The sequence below is a fragment of the Miniopterus natalensis genome, chromosome 2 (assembly GCF_054644295.1).
Source record: "Miniopterus natalensis isolate mMinNat1 chromosome 2, mMinNat1.hap1, whole genome shotgun sequence".
Lineage (NCBI taxonomy): Eukaryota > Metazoa > Chordata > Mammalia > Chiroptera > Miniopteridae > Miniopterus > Miniopterus natalensis.
In genome coordinates, this window is record NC_142082.1 from 86,714,023 (window position 1) to 86,737,620 (window position 23,598).

General features: G+C 36.6%; 1 protein-coding gene across 5 annotated transcripts in view; it reads left to right on the forward strand.

The window, feature by feature from the left end:
* Positions 1-23,598, forward strand: part of NBEA (neurobeachin) — an 816,964-nt gene that overhangs the window by 730,349 nt on the left and 63,017 nt on the right. For all 5 annotated transcript variants that reach the window (XM_016197269.2, XM_016197275.2, XM_087814370.1 and 2 more), the window contains one exon: positions 11,074-11,226. In XM_016197269.2, coding sequence (XP_016052755.2) covers positions 11,074-11,226 — 153 coding nt within the window. The remainder of the gene's footprint in view (positions 1-11,073; positions 11,227-23,598) is intronic.

Here is a 23,598-nt window from a genome sequence, read left to right on the forward strand (position 1 = left end):
GAAATACATTGTTTCACACAATTACCCCCATTTAATCCTTATATCTACACTGTGAGTTAGTGCTATCATCATCACAATTTTGCATAACAAGAAACTGATTTTTTACATGTAGTTAAGAAACTTAAAATGGCCAAGATCTGGAAACAGCCCAAGTGCCCATCAGTAGATGAGTGGATAAAAAAGCTGTGGTACATTTACACCATGGAATACTACTCAGCAGTATAAAAGAAAGAAAATTTACCTTTTGAGACAGCATGGATCGACCTGGAGAATATCATGCTAAGTGAAATGAGCCAGTCAGAGAAAGACAAATACCATACAATCTCACTAATTTGTGGAATGTAATGAACAAAATAAACTGACAAACGAAAGAAAGGAAAGAAAGGAAAGAAAGGAAAGAGGAAGGAAGGAAGGAAGGAAGGAAGGAAGGAAGGAAGGAAGGAAGGAAGGAAGGAAGGAAGAAAGAAAGAAAGAAAGAAAGAAAGAAAGAAAGAAAGAAAGAAAGAAAGAAAGAAAGAAAGAAAGAAAGAAAGAGAAAGACACTTGCCCAGGCTAGCCAGAAGTCTGTATTTAAACTCACAGCTCTGATTCTGATGCAAATAAACTAGCACTTCCCTGATAGAAGATGGCACAGTCTTGCAACTGCCTACCCACCCACACTCCCCCTTAACTACAACTAACTGGTAGCCATAGGGTAATTTTGCTTTAACTAACATATTTTTTATCACTATTTCATGCCTGAAATTCAGGGTATCATAAATATATAGCAATAATTGATTTCTTTTTCATTCTGTGAATATGTATTGAGTGCCTATTATATGTAAGGCACCTTCTTAGCAAGTAAGTGGTGAGCAAATGAGCAAGATAGACAAGATCCCTGCTGTCATGGGATTTCCATTACAGTGGGACACAGGGGCATAAATAAAGAAAATAATAACTGCTATGCAGAAAATTAAAACAAAATGAAGTCATATGGAGTGATGGGGTTGCTGTTTTAAACGGTGAAATATAGGGAATGGAAGAGCCAGAACCCTGGATTTAAACTGTTTGGGTTTGATTTCTGACTTGACCACTTATTTGTAGCATAGGCATTAGCAAATTACTCTGCCTCAGTGTTCATATCTATAATAGAGAAGAATGAGAATACCAGCCTATGACGTTTTGGTGAAGATTAAGAGAAATGCAGAAAGCACTTAGAATAGTTCCAAAACATAGTAAGATAAAAAAACAAAAACCCAACATATGTAATACTTGCTATTTTAAGATCAAATGAGCAGAAGTAATGTTTCAGCTGATTTCCTTGTCTCAGAGCAGATGCAATAACTGTCATCATCTTGGACCTAACAGTTGAATCTCAGAGATGAAACTCTGTTATTCATTAGGTTCATTTTTTAAAATAAGTGATTTTTAAATAATATAAATGTGAATGTAAATTCAAATTTACATTTTAACTTTTAAATGCCACTTGAAGCTAGGTTTAAAAACATTAAGACTAAAGGCATAAATTGTGCACCCACTCTGCTGCTCCAGTGACTTTTCCCTAGACTTCTTGTGATTTTACTCACTTTCCCTTCCTCTTCATAAAAAAACCCAAACTTCCTCAGCTAAGGACTTCAGGGTTCAGAGTTTAGTCACTTACTGCTCTAGTCTTTTCTAGAAGTCATCCAAATAAGCCATACTTCAGGAATGTACTCATATTTTCTTTAAAAGTGTGTCTGTTTTGTGACTGTTCCCCTATTAGAAATCTGAGAGTTTCTTTGTTCTTCAGTCATCAAGCCTCTAACAGTTTACACTAACATCTTAATTAACACCCCAATTTATGACCATATTCTAATTGGCCAGAGGAGGACTGGAGTAGAGAAAAAGTCTCACCTGGGGGTGGTCCTGAAGGCCCTGGAAGCACTATTCTTCATGACTGGCCCCGATTAAAGCCTTTCCAAGGTTCTTGCTGAAGTGTTCTTCCTTCTGCTATTCTAAACAACCTTAGTGCAGCCCTGCCCAGCTTTGCTTGGTTCACTCGCCCCTTCTTTTGGAGTGCTTGAATTAAAATGAAATAGGTCTTACTTCTGTCAGTTCTGCACTTTGCATACAGTTTTGCTGGCAACTTTAAAGACAGCTTTTCTAAATTTAAATGTATCTCTTTATACTTTTCTAAAACTGAAATAAGCAAGATAACATTTTTTTTTAACTGCAAAAGTTTCCCCTCAAGAGGAACACGTTTTGTTTCTGGGCTCCTCTTTTGTCTTTTATTTAATAATCTGCTTCATTGCCTCTTCTGTCTTGAAGCATTCTCCCAACACAGTCCCCAGAATATTTCTACTGATATTAAAATAAATTATCTAATATCTTCAGTAGTTTAATATTTAATGAGCACCTGCTGTATACAAAGTATATCACCAAGAGCTATGGGGGAATTCAACAATATATAAACCTCACAAAATGAGGCTCAAAAATCTGCTTTAGTTGAAATTGTTATTAATACAAAATCCTAGGCTTCTTATGCCTTTGTGAATGTAATTTAATGATATTCAGTGAAATACTATTATAGTGGTAAGTAACTACGTATTTTGCATGACCCTATTGCACAGGAAGGGATGGAAAATAATATGTATGAAAAATATTAGAGCACCAAGAAAGTTGACGCTAAATTGAGAGTCTTTAGGCTGTGTATATTTGTTTGTTTTTAAAAATATACATGCTGCTGTATCCATGTGGATATATATCCCTCTCTGTCTTCAAGGAAACTTATATAGTCTAATTCTAGAGATAGTGTATGAATACAAACAACGTGAAAGGCAGTAGGGAAATCCCTGACTTACACAAGCCTATTACATATAAATCACCTTCCACACCCAGCGGCTACATGGGCTTACATTCCTTTTCCTCTTTTGATCATTTGGGGTGCTATTGCTATTTAGTGTTATATAAAGGGTAAGATGAAAATAGCAATGTTCTTTATCTTCTCTGCATCTTTTACCAAACAGAGTAAGATGATCAAAAGAAAATTGTATGTTTTATATTAATGGATTGAAATAACAAATTAGTAATTATTATCTTGGTTAGCTTAGGCTCCTATATTTTACCATAAAGTAGGTAGCTTATAAACAACAGAAATTTATTTCTTGCAGTTCTGGTTGCTGGATCAAGGTACCCCCATAGTCAGGTTCTGTGTCTGGTGAGAGCCTGTTTCCCAGTTCATACAGGGCCATATTCTTGCTGTGTCCTCATGTGGTAGAGAGGAAGCAAGCTCTCTCAGGACTCTAACAAGGACATGACCTCATCCAGTCCTAATTACCTTCCAAGGATCCACCTTCTAATACCATCCCATTAGGGGATAAGGTTTCAATATTTGAATTTTAGGAAAACAAAAACATTCCATTTGTAACCATTATGCATTTCTGATTGAGTACAAATATATGAGAATAGCAATACTTTACTTCTGCCTTCTAATCAGAGACCATGTACCTTTACCAAACTGTTTCTTCAGTGCAATATGATACACTCTGTCATGCTTACACAGCCCAGAAATTGAACTTATTATAATCCTTGCTGGTCTAATATTGCTGAAGTACCCTTTTGCCCTTGTTTTGTCTACCAACTAAGTTATATCATTATTTGCAAATTAGGTTGTTTGTTTACCTATTAGGTTTTCTTTCAGCCCTCCTCAATTTCCCCGTTAGCATTTATATTCATTTCACTGTCATTCTCCTTTCCCACAGTTCACTGTGGCCTTGTTGTCTTGTACATAGTTTATTGCTAACATATATTTGCCTCTCAGTGTGAGCCATCTAATTCATTCTTTTTCTACATCCCCGGGTTCATAACTTTATTTACTCATCTCACTTCTGTTGCATATTAGGCCTCCTTGATAAAGTCCCACTTAAGTCTCCTTACTTGCCACAACTAGCAATTGCCCTTTTCTCTTCCCTCCTGTTCTCCTTGCTGCTTCTGGTTCCCTTCTCTGCCCACACACATATGTTAGTCTCTTGTCTCTCCACTCTGTTCTCTACTTTGTCACACAATGTCTTGCTTTGAAACAAAATTGATCACATCAATAACTCCTCTTTAAAATTGTTGCCAGTAAGACAAAATCCAAACAGCTTAGCTTGTCATACAACTTCCTTCGTCATCTGGCTTCATATACCTCCCACCATCTCATCTCCATATTGATCTATCCCCTAATATATCCTATACTCTATTAATACTCAGTTCTCACCACTCCCTGATAATACTCCTTAATGATCTCCCTGCCCCTTTCCTCCGGTCTCTATCTTAGGCATACTGGAACTCAAATGCCTCATCGCCAATGCAGACTCTTGTGACTTGTCCAGGGTTCCCTGCTTTCCTCTCTGCTCCCTTGCACTGTGTTTATACTTTTCTCACAATTGTTATTGTTGCCTGTGATAACCATCTGTTTATACATCTGCCCCATAAAATAGACATGAATTACTTGAAGGTAAGGTCATGTCTTGTGCATTTTTCTGTTTTTTTAGTATCCATCACAGTGCCTAGTACACAAACTTTACTATATGAGTAAATATATACCAGGGAATTATGTAATGAGGGTTTTTTTAATTTAAAAATATATATATATCTTTATTGATTTCAGAGAGAGGAAGGGAGAGGGAGAGAGAGAGAGACAGAAACATCAGTGATGAGAGAGTCCTCATTGATGAGCTGTCCCCGACTGGGGATCAAGCCCACAACCCAGGCATGTGCCCTGACAGGGAATCAAACCTCGATCTCCTGGATCCTAGGTGGATGCTCAGCCTCTGAGCCATGCCCGGACAGGCTATGTAATGGATTTTAGAAAGACTTCTACTTAAATGGTTTAAGGAGAAGAAGAAAAACTGTGATTCTTAAAAATCTAAGCTCCATTTATCCAGAAAATTAATTTATATGACTCTGTTCATGCCCCCATAATACTGGAGAAAATAAGTATTGTTATATTTTTCTTATGGTTGATATTTATCATCATAAGAATGGGTGATGATTAGATTTTCACAGAGCATTGTTTAAAAAACACATCCACTAATGCTATCACAGTTAAATGTTGGTTCTGGCAGGAGAACCCATAAAAAGGAAGCTTTTCTTTCCCCTGTGAACTCTTTAAAAAATACTTTTTTACTTTTCAATTACAGTTGGCATACAGTATTATAATAGTTTCAGATATACCATCCAGTGATTAGACATATATATAACTTATGAAGTGATCACCCTGATAAATATAGTACCCTTCTGAAACCTTACCTAATTATTAGAATATTACTGACTATATTCCCTATGCTGTACTTTACACCCCCATAACTGTTCTGTAACTACCAATTTGTCTTAATCCCTTCACCATTTTCACCCAACTCCCCTCCTTGTCAAAATGTCCTCTGTATCTATGAGTCTGTTTCTGCTCTGCTTGTTCATTTATTTTGTTTTTTAGATGCCACATTAAGTGAAATCATATGTCATTTGTTTTTCTCTGTATGACTTATTTCACTCCACACAATAACTTCCAGATACATCCAAGTTGTTGCAGATGGAAAGATTTCATTCTTTTTTTATAGCTGAGTCATATTCCATTGTATATATGCACTGCTTCTCCTTTATTCATCTATTGATGGACACTTGGGTAGGTTGCTTCCATATCTTGGCTATTGTAAATGCCTCAGAGATGGATGCATATGTCTTTTCAAATTGGTGTTCTGGGTGTCTTTGGATAAATACCCAGAAGTGGAATTGCTGGGTCCTTTTTTGTCTCTTGTTATAGTCTTTGTTTAAAATGAGTTTTGTCTGGTGAAAGTATTGCTACCCCAGGTTTGTTTGTTTGTTTCTTTGTTTCCATTTTCATGAAATACTTTTTCCTATCCATTTACTTTCAGTCTGTTGTGGGTCTTTTGATTTGAAGTGAGTCTCTTGTAGGCAGCATATGCAAGGGTATTGTTTTATTATTCATTCAGCCACCATATGTCTTTTGATCAGAGCATTTATATTTAAAGTCATTTGTATTTAAAGTCATTTTTGATAGATATGTATTTATTTCTGTTTTATTATTCATAGTTTTGATCTTTTTTTTTCTTCTTCTTAAAGAAAACCGTTTAACATTTATTGTAATACTGATTTGGTGGTGATGAACTCTTAGTTTTTTCTTGCCTGGGAAGCTCTTTATCTGCCCTTCGATTTTAAGTGATAGCTTTTCTGCATATAGTAACCTAGGTTGTAGATGTTTGCTTTTCATCACTTTGAGTATTTCTTGCCATTCCCTTCTGGCCTGTAAGGTTTCTGATGAGAAATCAACTGATAGTCTTATGGGAGCTCCCTTGTAGGTAACTAATTGCTTTTCTCTTGCTGCTTTTAAGATTCTTTCTTTCTCTTTAACCCTTGGCATTTTAATTATGGTATGTCCTGGTGTGGGCCTGTTTGGGTTCATTTTGTTTGGGACTCTCTGTGCTTCCTGGTCTTGCATGTCTATTTCCTTCACCAAGTTAGGGAAGTTTTTTGTAATTATTTTTTCAAATAGGTTTTCAATTACTTACTCTCTCTTTTCTCCAGCACCCCCATGATGCAAATATTGGTATGTTTGATATTTTAACAGAGACTCCTTAAACTATCCTCATTTTAAAAAATTTTTTTCTTTTTGCTCTTCTGATTGGGTGTTTTCTGCTACCTCATCTGCCAAATCTCTGATTTGATCCTCTGTTTTATCTACTCCATTGTTGAGTCTCTGTTTTATATATATATATATATTTTTTTAATTTGTGTTCAAAATATTACAGATATCCCTTTTTCTCCCCATTGACCCATTCCACCAAACCCCACCCCCCTCTCCAGTTCCATGCCATACCATTCTCTGTGTCCCTAGGTTATGCATATATGCATGTAAGTTCTTTGGTTACTCTCTCCTCCTCCCCCCACCCACCCCCTCCATCCCTTTGAGATTCGTCAGTCTGATCCATGCGTCCATGTTGTTAAATCATTTCTGTCCATGAGTTTATTTTTTTTTTTTTAATATATCTTTATTGATTTCAGAGAGAGGAAAGGAGAAGGAGAGAGAGAGATAGAAACATCAATGATGAGAGAGTCATTGATCGGCTAGCCCTCAACCCGGGCATGTGCCCTGACCTGGAATCGAACCCCGATCGCCTGGATCCCAGGTCGATGCTCAACCGCTGAGCCACGGCCGGCCAGGCTGTCCATGAGTTTATTAAGTTCTTTAGTTTCTACTTAAGCCTGGCTTATTTCACTTAGCATAATATTCTCCAGGTTCATCCATACTGTACCAAATGGTATGAGATCCTTCTTCTTTACAGCTGCATAGGATTCCATGGGGTAAAAGTCCCACAGCTTTTTTATCCACTCATCTACTGATGGGCACTTGGGCTGTTTGCAGATCTTAGCTATTGTAAATAGTTCTGCTATGAGCATAGGGGTGCATATATCCTTTGATTAGTGTTTCAGGATTCTTAGGATATATTCCTAGAAGTGGGATCACTGGGTCAAAAGGCAGCTCCATTTTTAATTTTTTAAGGAACCTCAATACTGTTTTCCATAATGGCTGCAACAGTCTGCATTCCCACCAGCAGTGTACCAGGGTTTCCCTTTCTCCACATCCTCGCCAGTACATGTCGTTTGTTGATTTGTTGATGGTAGCCATTCTTACAGGTGTGAAGTGATACCTCATTGTGGTTTTAATTTGCATCTCTCTGATGATTAGCGATGTTGAGCATTTTTTCATATGTCTCTTGACCATCTGTATGTCCTCTTTGGAGAAGTGTTTACTCAGGTCCTTTGCCCATTTTTTAATTGGATTATTTATCTTCCTCTTGTTGAGCTGTATGGGTTCTTTGTACACTTTGGAAATTAGTCCCTTATCACATACATCCTTGGCAAATATGTTCTCCCAAACCATAGGCAGTAAAATCACAGACATCTCATGTAGTGGAATTTTCACTGATACATCTCCTAGGGCAAGAGAAACAAAAGAAAAAATAAACATATGGGACCATATCAAACTAAAAAGCTTCTGCACAGCAAAAGAAAACATCTCAAAATGCAAAGGAACCCCACAGTTTGGGAGAAAATATCTGTAATATATTCTTCATTTCAGTTATTGTTTTCTTCATTTCTGACTTGTTCTTTTTTATGTGTTCTACCTCCAAATTATGTTTTTTTTCTCTTTGTTGAAGTTATCACTAAGTTCATCTACTCTTCCCCTAAGTTCATTGAGCATTTTTATAACCAGTATTTTGACCTCTGTATCTGGTAAATTGTTTGTCTCCATTTTCTTTAGTTTTGGGGGGAGAGTTTTGTTCTGTTCTTTAATTTGTGACATCTTTGTTTCCTCATTTTGGCTGCCTCCCTGTATTTATTTTGTATATGTTAAGTAGAGCTGGTATGTCTCCCACTGTTGGTAGAGTGTCCTTATGTAGTAAGTGTCCTGTAGGTCCTAGGGGAACAGCCTCCCTCGGAACTACAGGTGCACCCCCAGTGTGAACTATGTGCACCCTCTTGTTTTAGTTGTGCTTCCATTGCTGTTGGCACAGCAAGGGGAGGGATTTATTCTCCAGGTAGATTGGTTGCAAGGACTGGCCTTGACCACTGTTGCAGATCTACTGTGTGGAGACCTACCCAATGAAGTAAGACTCCCTACAACACAACTCTGGTGCTCAGAGTCCACCCCTTGAGTGTGTCACCCATGGAGGTAGTTGGGTGGCTCTTGGGTGTGATCTGAAATGGTCCATCAGGTCACTGGATCCGGGCTCTCCTGGGACATACAGGCCAAGGTCAGCCGCTGCCTACACCCTGCCCAGGGCCACCTGCCATGAGCTACAGAGCGGTCTGCAGATAGCTGCTACTGCTGGGCTTTGAGGTGCTGGGGAGAGGCCAAGCTGTTAACCAAGGAGGGCTGCCTCTATTGCTGGACCTGGGGCCACTTAGCAAGAGGCATGGGGTACACAGAAGCCAGATGCTGCTTGTTTGAGAGAACTTAGAAAAGTTTGAAGCATGAGTCAAGGCAGGCTATTTGTATGGAAAAACCTCTGGAAACAGCTTAGGTGGGGCAACTAGTTATATGGGATGGAGTCTCGGGGAATCACTAGAGCAGGGCAGACAGTTTTAGACAGGTCAATAGACTCAGATATGGGGCCTGTCTGAAGGCTCTATCAGGGGTAAGGCTCAGCAAAGGAACAGTGGCCTCAGCCAGCACTTCCTTCTGGGAGAAAGCTGCCCCCCAGGTCTCACCCTGATGCCAGACAATTCAGTTCTTCACCATATGTCCCTGGTACCTTTCAAGCTGCTGCCCCAGTGCTAGAGCTCAGAGAGAATGAGTTTGAGTAAGTCTGTGCTTTGGCCTTTTAAAAAGGAATGCCTGGGGCTCTAGTAGCCCTCTTTCTCACTCAGCCACAACCCCCCTGATTTTCACAGCCAGATATTATGAGGACTTCTCTTACTGCACTGGAACCCTGAGCTGAGGGTTCTGGTGTGAGGCTGGGACCCCTCACTCCTCAGGGGTTATCTGAGATAACCTTCCTGATTTTTAACTGCCACACATTAAAAATCTGGTGTAGGACCAGCTTATTCTGCATCTCTGCCTTTCTTACCATTCTCAATGTGGCATGTTCTTTATATCCTTAGTTATAGGACTTCTGTTCAGCTAGATTTCAGGTGATTCTTTTTTTAAAATATATCTGTATTGATTTCAGAGAGAGAAAAGGAAAGGGAGAGAGAGAGAGATAGAAACATCAGTGATGAGATAGTCCTCATTGATCAGCTGCATCCTGCACGCCCCCAACTGGGGATTGAGCCTGCAACCCGGGCATATTCCCTGACTGGGAATCAAACTGTGATCTCCTGGATCCTAGGTCAATGCTCAACCACTGAGCCACATCTGGCCAGGCCCAGGTGATTCTTGATAATGGTGGTTCTGTAGTTTAGTTGTAATTTTGATGTGGTTTTAGGAAGAGGCTAGAACTCAGTTTAGCTACTCCATCATCTTGAGTGGATGCCCCAAGAGGAAAGCTTTTGTGTATGTTTTTGGGGGCTGAAGAATCCAATTTATTTGGAGACCTCAGTGTCTGGTAGTCTTTAAAAATTTGCTATGTGTTACTAGAAAAGACCACAATGAGGTTTCACTATGTTACACAAATGAATGCCCTTATGCTTTTCACAATATATTTTAAAGTTAATTTAACTCTCATCTTGGTATTTTAAAAGATTAATATTTTTGCATGGCATAGATGGTTATATATAACAACTTCAGTGGTTTTTTGTTTTCATTTTCTCCAGGTGCCTTAAAAAAAAAGTACAACAAATAAAAACTTTTAGGGTCATAAAATCAGTTCATTTTGAGATCAGATTTATTCTGAAATGACAAAAACCATGTTAGACTTTGTACATCAACAACATTTGCTTTTAACCCAGTTGTTAATGTCTGTCTTATATGCAGGTAACACGAGTTGTTTTGGCATCCAATTTATTAAGAACTTACTATTCAGGAGGCATACATTAAACATGTAAAACTTACTATGTTGCCCATTATCTCTTCACTATGTTTATTAGTGGTTATACAAATAATTTATTTTGCCAAATTACAAAATAAAACTGAACCTTTTTATAGAAATTATGTATTGTAATTGCTAGTGTAGTCAGAATAAAAAGTAGAAGACATTACCTGATTTTTAACCAAAACTGGCAATAACTTTTTTTGAATTAAGATATTTCATTAATAATATTCAGAAAAGTTTACTAAATAATGTAGACTTGTGAATATAGCTTTATATATTTGTTTACTAATGCTATTGTGAACTATTATTGATTCTATAACTCATTTCTGTTAACTAATTTGTGACAAGATAGGATTAAAAATCTTATAAAGATAAATTATCAAGCAAATTATTCAAGAAAAGTGTTTGTTTTCTCTTCCTAGACTCTTATCTAAAGATAATTAAATTAAGAACAGAATAAAGTAATAACATATTAGGTTTAAATAAATTATTTAATTCTGTTTAGTTAAGATATAAATTAATACTTTTATTCAACTGATTTTTAAAGTGTTTTAATATGCTACATTTTTATTTTTGGCAGGAACTAATTCCAGAGTTTTATTACCTACCAGAGATGTTTGTCAACAGTAATGGATATAATCTTGGAGTAAGAGAAGATGAAGTGGTGGTAAATGATGTTGACCTTCCCCCTTGGGCAAAAAAACCTGAAGACTTTGTAAGGATCAACAGAATGGTAAGAGAGATTTTGTTTTAGCTTCAGCAGTCATCAAGAAGTAAAAATACTCTGTAGTTTTGTTTTGTTTCTAACTATTAACAAATTATCATTTAACATCTATAAATACAAGGATAAAAATTTAAGAAGAAAAAAAAACATTTTACTGTTGTATTTTGACAGTGTTCTCTATTGCACAATGAATTTTCCTTTCATGAGGACTAATAAAGGAATGGTGATTTAGTTATATTTGCTCTCTGAGGAGATGACAATCAGATTTTGTATCTGTTGACTAGTATAACATATTCTAAAATGCTTAAAATAAATACCCACTTCTTATTTTTCTATACTAATTAAATCTGCTCTCTTTTTTCACTTATAAATTATTCAAAACAAAATAATTTAATTTAGAACATGTTTATTTCAAGAAAAATATAAGCCGTGAAACATAGCTTACAGTGTAATGTACTGACTTTAAGAGAACACCCATCTAAAAAACATTCTTTTGGAAAATGTCATTACTCTTTAAATCTGTATGACAGATATCTGGGTGTTCAAATAAAAAAGTATGTTCTTAGAATGTTTGCATGTGGACATTTATAGGTTTTAATATACTTTAAATTTAAGGAGATTTTAATTTCAGTGTGGTTACGGTATACAGAAATGAACCACTTTAACAAACAACCTCTCTAGTGTACTGTTGTTTTTCATCTATTGAAAATTATATCCATAAAGCCAATGACCCAAAATATATTTTTTAACCCTGTTTCACTCCTAATTTTTTCCAGATGTCTCATAAATATGTTTATTTTGTTTTTACACCTTATGTACTTGAATTGGAATCCAAATAAGGTCCACATATTGCAATGGAGTTCATATATTCCTCAACCTCTTTTTTGGTAAAAGCTATGTAATTCACAATGTATCATACAAATAGCATACAATTGACCCTTTAAAGTAACAAAAAACATCTGTGAGTTTAAGTCTATTCAGAGTTGTGCAATCATCACCACAATCAGTTATGAACATTGTTACCAGCCCATAAAGAAACCCAATATCATTTAGTATCTCTCCCTATTTTCCCCATTTTCCTCAGCTAATCCTAGGCAACCACTAAACTGCTTTTGATTTCCATAGATTTGCCTAATCTGGATATTTCACATAAACTGGATTATGTAATATGTGGTTCCACCATCTGCCCACTGATCTTATGTCTCTTTATTTTTTGGACTTCACTGCCAGTGACATTTTCCCTTCAATTTTGGAACTATATTTTCTTTCTTGAAGAACTATTTTACTTTTAATATACTTCAGTTGAGAAAGTACTCTTAAACATAGGTTTAACAGTACTGTATAGATAGTCTGCAATCTAGTTTCCCTCTTTGAGGAAATATCATGGAGTATTGCATAAATTTTCTGCATGATTACTCTCACTTAATCTGTAAATTGGCACTTTCAGATATATGGAGATATTTCATACTCTCCTTGAGCAACCGATGGTTTCTTCAATATATATTTTTAATGTGAATGATTTATACTTCAGTAATACATACTTCAAAAAACGCTATACTTACTTTTAGAATTGGTAGCTCATTACCACACTACCCTTACATGCTCAAATACTGGTTATAATATTAGAGTAAGGATACCAGATCTATAGCATCAACCCAAGAATCCTACTATATAGGAGTATCTCTCAGTTACCTTATTCCACTGTTTATTTCTATAGCCCAAACTTGTGCCTGGCAGAGAGTAGTAGGTCACTAAATATCTGTTGAATGAGTGAATCATGTAATAATCTGAACAATTTTAACATGTTGTCTAGTCAGGTCCGAACTAGTCAGACTGAATGAATCTTTCACTTAGGCAAGCAAAGTAGCCAAAAATTGTTAGATCAGATTTTCAGTGTTCATTCTGTTGAACTCAACTGATAAAACAAAAGTTTTCAGGTAGGTGCTAATTATTAATAAGTGCCTCTAGGTATATTGGGAAGAGTATGACGTGGAGGTTAAAAAGTTCCTGCTCTTGAATCTGATCTCTGCAGTTTACTAGTTTCATTGTCTGGGGTAATTGATGAACCATCTCTGTTCCCTCATATTGCTCATCTGTAAAATGGTCATACCTTATTGATGTTTATTAAAACTCATTATTTATCATAAAATTCATTTGCTTTCAGGATGCAGTTTAATGATTTTTAATAAATTTAGAGTTATGTGATCATCACTATAATCTAATTTTAGAACATTCCCATCACTCCAAAAATATCCCATGCCTACCTCAAGGCAAGCATTAATCTACTTTCTATCTTGATAGTTTGCCTTTTCTGATCATTTTATGAAAATAGAACCATACAATATGTGTCCTTTTGTATTTGACTTCTTTCACTTAGCATAGTTATGCGATTCATCCATGTCTTAATGTATATCAGTACTTTGTTCCTCACTTTGCATAATGGTATTCCATTGTATGGATAAACCATATTTTGTTTATCCATTTATCAGTTGATGAACATTTAGGTTGTTTCCACTTTGGGGCTATTATGCATAATACTGCTATGAACATTCACGTACAAATATTTATGTGGACATATGTTTCATTGCTACCTAGGGGTAGAATTGCTGAGTTGCATGGTAAATTTATGTTTAACTTTTTAGGAAATTGCTTAACTGCCTTGCAAAGTGACTATAGCATCTTACATTCCCACTAGCAATGCATAATGGTTCTAGTTCCTCTATATCTTCATCACCACTTATTATTGACTGTTTTTTTATTTTATTATTACAGCCATTCTAGTGGGTGTGAAGTAATATCTCATTATAGTTTTACTTTGCATTTACTTAGTGACTAATGATGCTTGAGCATCTCTCCGTGTGTCTTGTGGATGTTAAAACATTTTTAGATATATTTTAATAAAACACTAAGTGTTCCTCATTACTGAAAGAAGTTCACATGCCCCAAGAATTAGTAATTTTATTAATGACATACCTAATTGAAAGAGAAAAGGCAGTTGTGCTTCTAAAAAACAAATCCCTAGGGTGGCATCATACAAAATCTTTGTGAATATAGGGAAAAGTAACAATGATTATGGATGATAGATAATCAAATAATTAGTACTGACATAAACTAAACAAGCAAGACCATACACACTTGACAAAACCTGCAGAAAAATCACAATGCTTCATTCATCTAGTATGATGGAAGTTAATGCAATCCAACTAAATAAACTTTCCAGATAAATGAAGTTTCTAGATTTTTATAGCTATGTGAAAACTTTTAGAACCATTATTATAGTTATTGTTCTAAAATTTATTACTACTTGGTTCTCTACCCTCTTCTACAAAGGATAAAACTTCTCTTATGAACACCCATTATTATTCCATGAAGTGATATAATTTATCTATTGTTTTTCTATTTTTCTTCTTTAGATTGTTAGCTATTACCACACTTTCCTTTAATAGCCATACTGATTAGAATTTGTTGCTCATAATCTCCTCTAGTCTACAAAATCAGACAATCAATTTCATCAAGGCCTTATGGTAAATAAGAGTCAGTCAAGTGCTAATGGAGGCCCTAGAGGAAATGTAAACTTTGTAGCTTTGGTAGAGTAACAGTCTTCTACCTCAGGTTTCATTGGCCATTGATCAATTCCAGGTTTGGAAGTTGTGTACTGAAACATGAAGTGACAAAGCCCTGCCCTTAGTAAGTGGAATGTTTCTATAAACAGTACCCAATTTATACCTCTTCTTACATATAAGCAGCTAGCTATGTAGCTGACCTAGGATACTCTCCTTGGTGCACTTGCTTACAATTTTTTCTCTATCTTCCTCATTCCATGACTTGTTGCTGTAAACTGCTGCACATCAGGATGGAAACCCTAATCTTAGTCACCATACCATGCCCCAGTGATGGTCTTGAGTCATCTCAATAAGAATGTTAATCAAGATAAAATAATGGCACTGATAGTGCTTGTAGCCTATATCATTTTTTGAGTGTTTATTCCTTCTTAGTCATATACTGTGCTAGAGCTTCAGGTGCATCCTCAAAAAACCTTTTTCAAATAATCATCATCCTGAAACCTAGTGAGGTAAATTACCTTGCCAAATATCACCTACTTTTCAAAACAGCAGTGTTCTTATCCACAGTCTCCAGGATAGAGTAAATGGTGGCTTGAAGAGCTGGAGAAAGGTAGAAGGGAGAGGAGAAGGTAAGGAAACATGTCTTCTAATCAGAAGCCTCTTGAGGTCAGAAGAAGAAAAGTAAGAGATGAGTGGGAATTCACCCAAAATCAGCAGCATGTTTCAGCCCCAACAGCTATGCAGAACTGACTTTCTGGGATCCTGTGTCTAACTCTATATTCCTTAGCCCTCACTCTGTAAGTTTCCCGTTCCCAGCCAGTAAAACCTCAGCTTGAGCAAAGAAGTCCCACTTCCAGCACCTGTGAGAGAAGGCTATCCTTCAACTCTACAAATGAAGGAAATGGCATTAGTTGACATCCTAAAGGGATTTTAAACCTAGAACAGACCATTATTTGAATAAGGAGACTGAGACCTAGAAGAGCAAAGTGGCTTAACCCACATGCTTTTCCTTAATTTACCATGCCTGGCATTGCAGATTGAAACTCTGAATGTAATGTTCCCTAGATGCACTTATAGTCTTTAAAATTTCACCTATATTTTAAATTAAATATAGCTTTATAGATTGATCTGAGAACAAAACCAGATTACTACTCTTTCTACCTGTAATATATGTTCCAAACTCCAAACTCTGGATTATAACCTGTTTGTTATTTGTAACTATCTATATCTATGCATGGATGGTCTCCAGACCCCTAATTTTTACTCAGACTGACAATTCAGATTTTTTTTTTCATTTTCATCTAGCCCCCCACCTCCTCCCCTCTAATAGTCGCCAGTCTGTTCTCTGTATCTATGATTCTTTTTCTATTTTGTTTATAACTTATGTTGTTTATTAAATTCTGCATATAAGTGAAATCATATGGTATTTGTCTTTCTCTGACTGGCTTATTTCGCTTAGCATAATACTCTCCAGGTCCATCCATGATGTTGCAAAAGGTAGGATTGTCTTCTTTTTAATGGCACAGTATTATTCCATTGTGTAAATATTCCACAGCTTTTTTATCCACTCATCTACTGATGAGCACTTGGGCTGCTTCCAAGTCTTGGCTACCATAAATAATGCTGCAATGAACATAGGGATGCATATATTTATTCCAATTGGTGTTTCATGTTTCTTTGGATATATACCCAGAAGTGGAATCACTGGGTCATAAGGTAGGTCTATTTTTAAATTTTTGAGGAAACTCCACACTGTTTTCCACAGTGGCTGCACCTATCTGCATTCCCACCAGCAGTGCACAGAATTCCCTTTCACCACATCCTCACCAACACTTGTCATTTGCAGATTTATTGATGATAGCTATTATGACAGGTATTAGGTGATATCTCATTGTGGTTTTAACTTGCATTTCTCTGACAATTAGTGACTTTGAGCATCTTTTCATATGTCTGTTGGCCATCTATATGTCCTCCTTAGAGAAGTGTCTATTCAGGTCCTTTGCCCATTTAAAAAATATATATATATTTATTGATTTCAGAAAGAGGAAGGGAGAGGGAGAGAGAGAGATAGAAACATCAATGATGAGAGAGTGCTCATTGATCAGCTGCCTCCTCCAGGCCCCTGACTGGGAATCAAGCCCGCAACCCAGGCATGTGCCATGACCGGGAATTGAACCATGATTTCCTGGATCCTAAGTCCATGCTCAGCTGCTGAGTCATGCCTGGCAGGGCCTTTGCCCATTTTTTAATTGGATTGGGGGTGGGAAGTGTTGACTAATATGAGTTCTTTATAAATTTGAGACATTAACCCCTTATCAGATGTATCATTGGTGAGTATGTTTTTCCATTTATTATATTAGGTTGTCTTTTTGATTTGTTGATGGTTTCCTTTGCTGAGCAAAAACTTTTTAGTTTGGTGTATTCCCATTTGTTTATTTTTTCCTTTGTTTCCCTTCCCAAGGAGACATATCAGAAAAAAATATTGATACAAGAAATATCTGAGATTTTACTGCCTATATTTTCTTCTAGGATATTTATGGTTTTGAGTCTAACATATAAGTCTTTAACCCATTTTGAGTTTATTCCTTTGTATGGAGTAAGAAGGTGGTTTAGTTTAATTTTTTTGCATTTATCTGTCCAGTTTTCCCAACAGCATCTATTGAACATACTATCTTTACCTCATTTTATGTTCTTGCCTCCTTTGTCAAGTTTTAATTGACTATAGAGTCGTGGTTTTATTTCTGGGCTCTATTCTTCTCCATTAATCTATATGTCTGTTTTTATGCCAGTACCATGCTGTTTTGATTACTGTGGCCTTGTAGTATAGTTTGATAGCCTCTAACTTTGTTCTTTTTTCTCATGATTGCTGTTGCTATTCGGAGTCTTTTGTGGTTCCATATAAATTTTTGCGATATTTGTTCTAGTTCTGTGAATATGCCATTGATATCTTGACAGTTTATAGATTGCTTAGGGTAGGATGGACATTTTAATGATGTTCGTTTTTCCTGTAATGAACATGGTGTATGTTCCAATTATTTGTATCTTCTTCATTTTTTTTCTTCAGTGTCTTATAATTTTCTGAGTATAGGTCTTTTACATCCGTGGTTAAATTTATTCCTAGGTATTTTTATGCAATTGTTATGGGATTGTTTTCTTAGTTTTTGTTTTTGATAGTTCATTATTGGTGTATAAAAATGCAACTGATTGGATATTTATTTTGCATCTTGCTACTTTACTGAGTTCATTTGTCAGTTTTAATAGTTTTTGGTGGAATCTTTAGCGTTCACTATATACAGTATGTCATCTGCTACAATTCCGTTTTAATCCGTGGCACTCCGGCTTATCTCATTATTCATATGATCACCACATAAAATTCTTTAAAAATCTCTTTTCCTTAGAAATAGCTGATTCTCACCAAATGGTTTCCTAAAATTTGGGTTTTAAAAGAATCCTAGAATTCCTGACTGAAAGATGAAAGATACAGCCTGTGAAATAATAACATGGTGAAAACAATTTAAACTTTATATTGTTATTTTTTATGCACACCAGTGACCAGACATTGCACAACTGAATATATTGTCATCTCAATAAATCCCACACCCACCCAGCACCATACCTAGTTATTAGATTATTATTGACCATATTCCCTATTCTCTACTTTACATCCCCATGACTATTCTGTAACAACCAATTTGTACTTCTGTACACCTTTTTTTCCCATGCCTCCAACCTCCTTTCCACCTGACAGCCAACAAAAAGTTCTCTGTATATGAGTCTGTTTCTGTTCTGCTTTTTCATTTTGTTCGTAGATTCAGTTGTTGATAGATATGTATTTAGTGCCATTTTATTTGTCATATTTTTTATCTTCTTTTCTCCTTCTTCTTAAATAGGACTCTTTAACATTTCATATAGTACTGGTTGGTGGTAATGAACTCCTTTAGCTTTTTCTTGTCTGGGAAGTTCTTTATCTGTCCTTTAATTCTAAATGATAGCTTTGCAGGGTAGAATAATCTCGGTTGTAGGTCCTTGCTTTTCATCACTTTGACTATTTCTTGCCACTCCCTTCTGGCCTGCAAAGTTTCTGTTGAGAAATCAGCTTACAGTGGTATGGGCACTTCCTTCTAGGTAACTAGCTGCTTTTTTCTTGCTGCTTTTAAGATACTCTCTTTGTCTTCAACCTTTTGCATTTTAATTATAATATGTCTTGGTGTGGGCCTCTACATGTTTATCGTGTTTGGGACTCCCTGTGCTTCCTGGACTTGTATGGCTGTTTCCTTCACCAACTGAGGAGAGTTTTCTGTCATTATTTTTTCAGATAAGTTTTCAATGCCTTGCTCTCTCTCTTCTCCTTCTGGAAACCCCATAATGTGGTTGCTGGTATGCTTGAAGTTGTCCCAGAGTCTCTTTACACTATCCTCATTTTTTTTGGATTTTTTTTTTTTCTTTTTACTGTTCTGATTGGGTGTTTTTTGCTTTCTTATGTTCCAAAACACTGATTTGATTCTCAGCTTCATCTGCTTTACTGTTTATTCCCTGTAAATTATTCTTTATTTTAATTAGTGCATCCTTCATTTCTAACTGGTTCTTTTTTATGCTTTTGAGGTCCTCACTACGTTCCCTGAGCATTCTTATAACCAGTGTTTTGAACTCTGCATCTAGCACGTTGCTTATTTCCATTTTGTTTAGTTCTTTTTCTGGAGTTTTATTCTGTTTTTTCATTTGGGCCATTTCTTTGTCTCCTCATTTTGGCCACCTCCCTGTATTTGTTTCTGTGTATTAGGTAGAGCTGCTACATCTCCCAGGCTTGGTAGAGTATCCTAATGTAGTAGGTGTCCTGTAGGGTCCAGTGGCACAGTCTTCCCAATCACCACAGCTGGGTTCTCAAGGTGTGTCACCTGTGTGGGTTGTATACCCTCCTGTTGTAGTAGAGTCTTGATTGCTGTTGACACATCAATGGGAGGGACTTACCCAGGCCAATCAACTGCAAGGACTGGCTGTGAGCACTGACCACCAACCTCCAACCACTTTGGAAGATCAGCTGTGCAGGGACTCACTGCACAAAGCAGGACTTAATTCAGCAGGGCTTTGGTACCTGCTGAGTTTGCCCTTGAGTGTGTCGCTTATGGAAATGGTTGGGTGATGGTGCTTCCACGTGGTCTGAAGCTGTCTACTGGATGCAGCTTCCCAGGAAGTGCAGGCTATGGTCAGCTACCACCTGTGTTCTGCCCAGGCTACCAGGCATAAACTACAAAGCAATCTGAAGATGGGTGCTTCTTGTGCTGGGCTTGGAGGTGCCCAGGTGAGCCAAGGCTGTCTGCTGCTAGTGCCAGGCCTGTGGCCACTTAGCTAGAGGTATGGGGCTCAGTAAAGCCGGATGCTGCTCATTTGAGAGGTTTTAGGAAAATCTGAAGCATGAGCCAAGACAAGCAATTCCTATGGTAAAGCCACTGGAAACTTGGGTGGACCTGAAAGATGGGTGGGGCGGGGTCTCAGGAAATCACCATGGTGGGGCAAACAGTGTGAGCCAGGTTGATGGATACTCAGATATGGTGCCTGTCTGCTGGCTCTGTGGGCAAGGCTCATCAAAGGAAGAATAGTCTCTGCCAGCACTTCTGTCTGGGAGAAAGCTGCTCCTCCAGCTCTCACCCTGATGCAAAACCATCCAGTACCTCTTTGTACGTTTTTGGTGCCTTTAAAGCTGCTGCCCCAGTGCTGGAGCTCAGAGGAGTAAGTCTGAGTAAGTCCATGTGTGGGCCCTTTAAGAGGAACTGCCTGGGTCTCCAGCAGTCTCAGTCTCCTCAGCCTCAATTCCCACTGGTTTTCACAGCCAGAAGTTATGGGGACTTCACTTCCTGGGACTGGAACACTGGGCTGGGAGCCTGGTGTTGGGCTGGGACCCCTCACTCCTCATTGGGGGCCTCCACAGCCCAGGTATCGCTCTTGATTTTTATCTGCTACATGTGGGTGTGGGACCAGCCCATTCCATATCTCTGCCCCTCCTACTAGTCTCGATGTGGCTTCTTCTTAAATTCCCTAGTTGTAAGACTTCCATTCAACTCAATTTCAGGCTGTTCTGAATTATGATTGTTCTGTAATTTAGTTGCAATTTTGATGTCGTTGTGGGAGGGGGTAAGTACTGCATTTACCTACACAGCCATCTTGGCCAGAAGTCAAACAATTTAAACTTTAAAATAGATTTTCCCTCTTACTTTAAGAGAGAATAAAATACACCAATCCAAATTTTGACTAATAAATTATTTTTTTATACTTGCTAAGAGTACTTCTATTGTGCAAAAATATTAAATAATTTATTATTCCTAATACTAACAACCAGTTCAAGACTTACTTCTATTTATATACCCATTACCTCTTATATCTTGTCTTTCTTTTTTTAAAATTTTGTTTAAAATGTGTTTTTTATTGCTTTCAGAGAGAGGAAGGGAGAGGGAGAGAGATAGAAACATTAATGATGAGAGAGAATCATCAATCACCTGCCTCCCACACGCCCCCTACTGGGGAAAGAGGCCACAACCTGGGCATGTACCCTGACCAAAAATCAAACTGTGACTTCCTGGTTCATGGGTGGATGCTCAATCACTGCACCACACTGGCTGGGTTTATATTTTGTCTTTCTAACAGCCAAAGTACTGCTAGGCAAACTTTAAGGCCAAATATAGTGCTTCTTTAAAATAAATCCCACCATTTACTATTACTGTAACTATATATACAATATACCAGAAACTATAAGGATTGCATTTAATATGGTGAAGTAACTGCCCTTCAAAGATTTGGTCTCATTTATTCAAAAGATTTCAATTTGATAACTGACTAAAATATGAAACAAATACTTGTGTTTTATGAAATTATCATAAGACATTTTCAGAAATGAATTGTATATTTTGTTATAAGTAATGAGTTCTAACTTGTATTTGTGAAGAAATGAAAGAAGTAAAGCACTGGGTTTTTCTCTTTTATAAACCAAATTCTTGTTATCTTATAGGCATTAATGAATCTAGTAAGACTTGTGAACTAAACTTTTACTCCATGGAGTGAAAGGCTTTACACAAAATTCTGCATATTTAGGGAAATCAAGACTGCCCCAGTCATGGTTCTGCACAGCACCAGGATGGAGTGCCAGGTTAAATTGATCATATATGTAGGGAGTGCTTTGCTAGCACGTAATAGGTGGCTTGAAAAGTAATTATTCATTCTGCTTTTTCCCTGTGTTTTCCTTGAAAGGATTACACAGACTAAGGGAAGATTTTACATCTATAGCAGCCATTCTTGGTTGCATCATAATTAGAGCTAAAGGACAAACCGCTGCCCCTGGAAGCAGTCTTAAACATCAAAGTTATGAAAAGACATGAAATGTAGCTGTGTGTCTGCAGCTGCTTTCCTGTCTCAGTGTCTCCTATACTGCTTTTCCTCAAGTCAAAGTGTTTCTTCACAGTACTTTGATCATAGTCTCCTTTGCTCTAACTTCTGGTCAGCTTTGCTCTCGTACTGATGGGAAATGATTATACTGATATCATGTCAGGCATCTGTGTTAAAATTAGAAAATTTAACCAATTATCTACGTATTTTCTTTTATGCTAAAGAAATATTTATTTGATGAATATTTTTCTAATATAAAAAGCCTGGGTGGTATTATAAAATATGGAAGTGTTTCAATTTTCTATAATTTTCCATTAATTCCATGAACACAACATCTATTTTTTTTATATTATTTTATAACATTATAAAAGTTTTTTACTTTATACTGACTGGGTAGTTCATATGGGATTTAGTTCTTATGAAATAGGTTTAGAGAATTTGAACTGGGATTATCTTCAGTTATTTGAAGGAATTCTTTGTAATGAGCCTAAAATATAAAATGAAAATATCACACCCCAAAGAAATGACGTTCACAGTGGTAACAAAAACCCTTCATCTCTTTGTGTGGATTAGTATTCTGTATCCATCAGAATTCCCTCCTTCTTTTAAGCTGTCATTAAGAAACTCATGGCAAAGAAGACAAACATGATAAAAAGGAATGATATCATTGATTATAAATAATCGGTTTTATTATCTCATGCCAGTGACTGAAAAGGCATTTGATGCATTTGTAGGAGCCTTTTTCATGTCTACAACTTCATTTTCTTTTCTTACTTTTAAAAATGAAACACTGCTTTGATTTTTAATGATATATTTATTTTAATCCATTCGTGGTTTTTTTTAGTTATATGCAATGATATATATAATTGGTTAAGGTTGTTTATATTTTCTAATTACAATGACGGATTGTGTTTCACTGAGGAACTGTGAAATTCAAAATTTTGGTCTCATTAGAAAACCTGGAAAAGTGACATAGACACTTTTAGTAGGCATTTCAATGAATTCTGAATGGATTTAGTTCCTATATCAAGAATTGGTTTATTTTATCTATACCAAGCTAGGTTGATTATGAACAACTCACTCATGAAACATTTATAAAGCACTGTGCTCAGTTCTAACATGATTATAATCTGACCTCTTCATAAAAGACAGAAATAGAAAGTATCTCTGATAACATTACCCTAATTCTGGGTTCATCAGTCATAATCTTACCTTTTTAAAATTTGTTTTGGAAAAAGGCCTTTCATGGATGTACACTAATAATCTCCATCAGCCCTCAACCCACAGGTCCTGGTACTGCAGAGCCAAATGCAGGATGGACATCCTTGGTCTGCAGAGCAGAGCACAGTGCACTGAGGCAGAGGAAGTTCAATGTGGTTTTGCTTTTACTCTCTTACAACCTTTATAAGATTTTTGTATTTTAAAGAAAAAGTTCTTTTTATAA